At 38.5% G+C, this 4880-nt stretch overlaps 1 protein-coding gene across 1 annotated transcript; it reads left to right on the forward strand.

Annotated features, from left to right (window-relative positions):
* Positions 1-779: 779 nt before the first annotated feature.
* LOC112170585 (pathogenesis-related protein 1A) lies at positions 780-1512 on the forward strand. The gene has a single exon (XM_024307932.2). It carries the CDS (start codon positions 802-804, stop codon positions 1291-1293), a length of 492 nt encoding a protein of 163 aa, XP_024163700.1. The 5' UTR covers positions 780-801; the 3' UTR covers positions 1294-1512.
* The last annotated feature ends 3368 nt before the right edge of the window (positions 1513-4880 follow it).

Here is a 4880-nt window from a genome sequence, read left to right on the forward strand (position 1 = left end):
AGGCGTGGACCAACATGGACATCAGCGTGCATGGCAGCAAGGACATCGATGATGGCAGCTACAATGTGTCAGCAGAGAAGTTTTTTGCAAGGTTTTCTCAAAGTTTGTGTTGTTGGGTTCTATTTGTGTATTGGGCTTAATATGGGCCGGTTCGAATCGGATCCATATGGATTCAAGGTTTTTATTTTTTATTGTTGGGCCTTCATCTTGTATTATAAAAGATGCCGGGTCTAATTTTTTATTTTTTCTGCTTGATTAGAAAAGATCGCAAAGAAAATAGGGACCTAGCTTGTTCATTTAGTCTTCTTTTGAGCTCTATTTTTCTTTGTTGTGGATGTAATCTTGAAAGGTAGGTGTGTTAGGCAGTTTACTCTGTGTTATGGGTGGGTTTTGTAGTGTGCTCTATGTAACAACTCTTTTTTATGACTCTTAGGGTGTGTGTCGTTATTGTATTGCTTGTTGAACTAGCATTATGCATGACCTTTTCAACTTAAAAATCAATAAAATTATTGTCGTTTCATTGAAAAATGATTCCTTAATTTTTGTTTCCACTAATATCTGACCAAAACGGAAATTCACTAATTTAAGTTCCTAGTTTTCCGTGCTTCACCTATTTTTGAATCAAATTTTTCAGGACTAAGCGCATTGTTCGTATAAATGGTGAAACTTATCCATTAATTTGTATGATTCTACACCGTCATTTGTGCGAGGAAAAAAAATTCCAATTAACAGATAAATAATATCCTTTGTCTCTATAAATATGAACAATATTGTATCTTTTGAACATAACATCAACCAAAAATGGAATTCAGTAAGCTCACTTTCCTAGGCATGTGTTGCATTGCCTTAATCTCAATTCATATTTCTCTGGCCAATGCTGATCCATTGGCTGATGAATTCGTCGAAGCACACAACAAATATCGTGCAGTGGAAAATGTTCCTCCGGTTTCATGGGACGAAACAGTCGCAGAATATGCTAGAAATTATGCCAATTCAAAAGCCGAGACTTGTGAAATGGTGCATTCACATGGACAATATGGTGAATGCTTAGCCATGGGTAATTACGACGTTTCACCTTCAAAGGCGGTGGAGTTGTGGGCGGATGAGAAACAATACTATGACCATGCCTCCAATACATGTGCCGCAGGCCAGGTGTGCGGCCACTACACTCAGGTGGTCTGGGAAAAATCAACCCACATTGGGTGTGCCAAGGTTCGTTGCCAGAATGGAGGTACTTTTATAACATGCAACTATGATCCTCCTGGTAACTATATTGGCGAAAAACCTTTTTAGATGTTCACCTGGGAGAGGAGTCCAGCTTCTGCTTAAAACCACATATATAAATGAATATTTATTTTTCTGCTAATTTTGAATTTTGATTTTAGAACAGAAAGGAGAGGACACATTTGTTATTATTATTATTAAACCTCCTATCATTTACGTTAATAATGTAATCTGTATTGTTTGATTCTGAAATAAAAAAAGAAACAAAAAAAAAACATTTGACTTGTATATGATGTTTTACTAGTTATGATGTTCCCCGTATACCAATCGATCAATTCATTAATTATTTTCTTGGATTAGTTCCTATTTACTTACTTGAATTTTCATTCATTCTTTATGTTAATCCTTAAACTTCCAATTTCATCAGCACCCATAAACTCCCAATTTTTATCAGTCGTGTCTAATTTCTTGAGGTTTGTCCAAATTGGACGTTAAATCTGATGTTAGGGTCTATTGTAAGCGCCAAAATGGTCATTTTAAGAGAAAAAAAAATCAGAACAAAAGGGCTAATACAACGTCGTTTGGCCTGTGCTCCATATCCCCCTCTTCTTTGCAGTCCAACTCCATTCAACTTATTTTTTTATTGCTTCAGATTCTAAGTAGTAGTACCCAAACACCACCACCACCACCACCACCACCATTTCCACTACCACCTCCGAACCATGATCTAGGTCCACCGCAGCCACCTTGGTCGTCCAATACGAGCCGTCCATTCCCCTTTATGAAGAGGCCGGGTGGGTTGGTGTTGCATCTGCTTGTCCCAAATCTCCGCCAAGGTCTTATCTGCATGCCTGAGATTGTAAAAATGGACGACCTCTCTATCGGGACCCACCTCACCTGCTCGAAAGCCTCCAACTCCCTCCGAATCATCACCTCGCTGACATCACACGGCACCGGCCTCAACAGCACCGCCTGAGTCGGCCCCACGGCCAGAGGCAGGATCGGGGCGTGCACTTGGGTAGGGATAATAAACTTAGTTGGTAGAGGTGGTGGTGGTGGTGGGTTGAAAAGGGGTATCGGGTTTCGGTTTCTGGGCCTGAACTCCTCGGCTCTCAGATCCAGGCCACCTGGAAACGAAACCGGTTTCAGCCATCTGGGGTTGGGGTTTTGGCTGGAAAACTAGGTCAGGGGAGAAGAAATATGGTGAACAGGTAACAAGTGGTTTTCTGGTGTAGTAATAAAACCACTGGGTATTAGTTGGGTCTTCCAGCGGTGGTCGAATTTCCCACTTATCTTCCCGAGTAAACAGTACACCTCTCCAGCTCTCTCTCTCTCTCTGAAAATTGGTCTGAGTTTTCAAGTTTTGAGCTATAGTAGAAAAAGCACAGATTGGTTTTTGATACCCATGTCGGTGCTGTTGGAGAGAAACTAGAAGAAAACCCAAGAAATCTATTAAATTTGATAGATATGTAGTTTGTTAAAACGGGTTGAATGATGGTTCTTTTCTCTGGGTATTGAATTCGGTGTACCAGACAAATGGTTTGAATAGAGAGAGAGAGAGAGAGAGAGAGAGAGAGAGAGATGAAGGCGAGCAGAGGCTGAATGGCGTCGTATTATCCGTTAAAGTGGGTATTTTTATTAGCATTTTTTTCTTGAAATGACTATTTTAGTTCTTACGGTGGACTCGAACGTCAGATTTAACTTTAAATTTGAATAGAGCTCAAGAAATTGGACACGGCTGATGAAAATTGAGAGTTCAGGGGTGTTGTTCATAAAATTAGAAATTCAGGGACGTTTACATGCATGAAGAATGAGTGAAAGTTTAGTTAGGTAAACAGGAATGAATCCCACTTTCTTTAAGGTTACATGAACTAAAATAAAGTACTATTCAAGTTTATTCTTGCATATTAACCATTGAATTTGAATATCTCTGATGGTTAACATGCAAGAGCTAGAAAGAGGCACACCACTATTAGCTAAACACACTCGAACTATAATCATAGGTGGAGGATAAATTCTTATTAAGTTTTTGACTACATCGATGACTAACTTTGAGTCTCATTCAACAATGACATTTTGGCATCCTCTATCCTTGGCTAAAATGGGACTATTTCTTAAAACAGTTGCTTCAGCAATCGGCACTGATGCACTTCCAATTTTTTTTTTGTTATTGGAATGAGAAGATTTCCATCAGAAACTCAAATAACAACTCCACATGCAGAAATCCAGAATAGTATGTTATTAGTAACTGAAGCATCAAAATTGATGTTAGACAACATTGCTTGGGGGAGGTTGCTACTTAATGGTGGCTTGGAGGTTTTGAGCAAGAACCTCCCTAATTGCTAAATTAAGCCACCATGGAGACTACTTCAAATTGTTGAAGACATCAGAAGCATTGCAAGAGCTTTTAATTCAGCCAGTTTAAAGCATATTCTTAGATAAGCTAATTTTGTGGCTGCTGCTTTTGCCAACCTTTGCCATGGAACCACTAAAGAGAAAATTTGGGAGAATTCTTTTCCTTTTCAAAATTTGGAAAAACTATAGTCATTTTACTAGATGTGTTGAGTTCAATTTGTGGTCATAAGAGTCGGTTGAAGTAAATTTTATTCTGCCCAGGGTTAAACCATTGTAGGTGATGCATTTATTCTTTTAGGAGTAATTTAATTTGTTCCTTTTGCTAATATTTTGTGATCAATCTTTTACTGTGCCTGGAAAAACACTAATTTAATTGGGTGCCGGATCTTCCTTCTTCCCCTTTCTGCCCGGAAAAACACTCTCTCCACACTCCGGTGTCATCACTAATTGATTGGAACTGGAAGGCTTGGGACCTTTCCACTATTATTACCGATCTGTCTCCTCAAATCAGTACAAAATTAGGACTATCAAACTCATTCGGATATTCAAGAAAAACTTGTATGGCCTCTCTCTAAGGATGGGATTTATACAGTGAAATCGGGTTACCGCTTTCAGATGTCCCGTTTTTGCAAGTCTTCATCTATACATCCTCATCATTCCCACTCCCCATCTCTCTCAACTTGGACATGGATCTTTGGTATTCATACTCTCCCAAAAATCCGTCTGTTCCTATGTAACCATAATATATCGTTGAATTACCAAATAATTGAGATAATTATTGAACAATGATAAAGACTTATAACTAATTAAAAGAAATTACAAAGGCTTTTTGAAGCCTAATATATCATGCTTAACTAGTTTTCATGCCTTATAGATGCTGGCGTTTTAGCTAAGGTTGTAGAACTCAATTTCTCTTATATATCGTTTCACAAACTTATTCGTTAGTTCACATGATGGCTTTCTATCTCTCGTTTCTTGAGCTTGTTACATTGATGACAAAGACTTTTGTTTAATCTTTTTATTAGAGCTAGCCCTGAGGGCTGCAGCCTGAAGCCGCCACCTCAGGCCTCCGACAGTTTTTATTATATATATATATATATATTGTAGTTCAGTACGACCTTATATATATTCTTTGCCCTTCACATTAAGTGGTTATTGCTCTAGAGCAGCGGTAAGTGTGCATCGTGGCCTTCTAAGCCACCCAAGTTCGAAGCAAAACAGTTCTCCTTTTCTTTTTAAGGTTTCTTTTGTATTAAGTACCCTTTTTTTTCTTTTCTTTTTCTCATTGCTACAAATTAGTT

This window comes from Rosa chinensis, chromosome 6 (assembly GCF_002994745.2).
Source record: "Rosa chinensis cultivar Old Blush chromosome 6, RchiOBHm-V2, whole genome shotgun sequence".
Taxonomy (NCBI): domain Eukaryota; kingdom Viridiplantae; phylum Streptophyta; class Magnoliopsida; order Rosales; family Rosaceae; genus Rosa; species Rosa chinensis.

Excerpts from the sequence above, each read along its gene's own strand:
- LOC112170585 (XM_024307932.2), top strand. The coding sequence starts at position 802 with ATGGAATTCAGTAAGCTCACTTTCCTAGGCATGTGTTGCATTGCCTTA.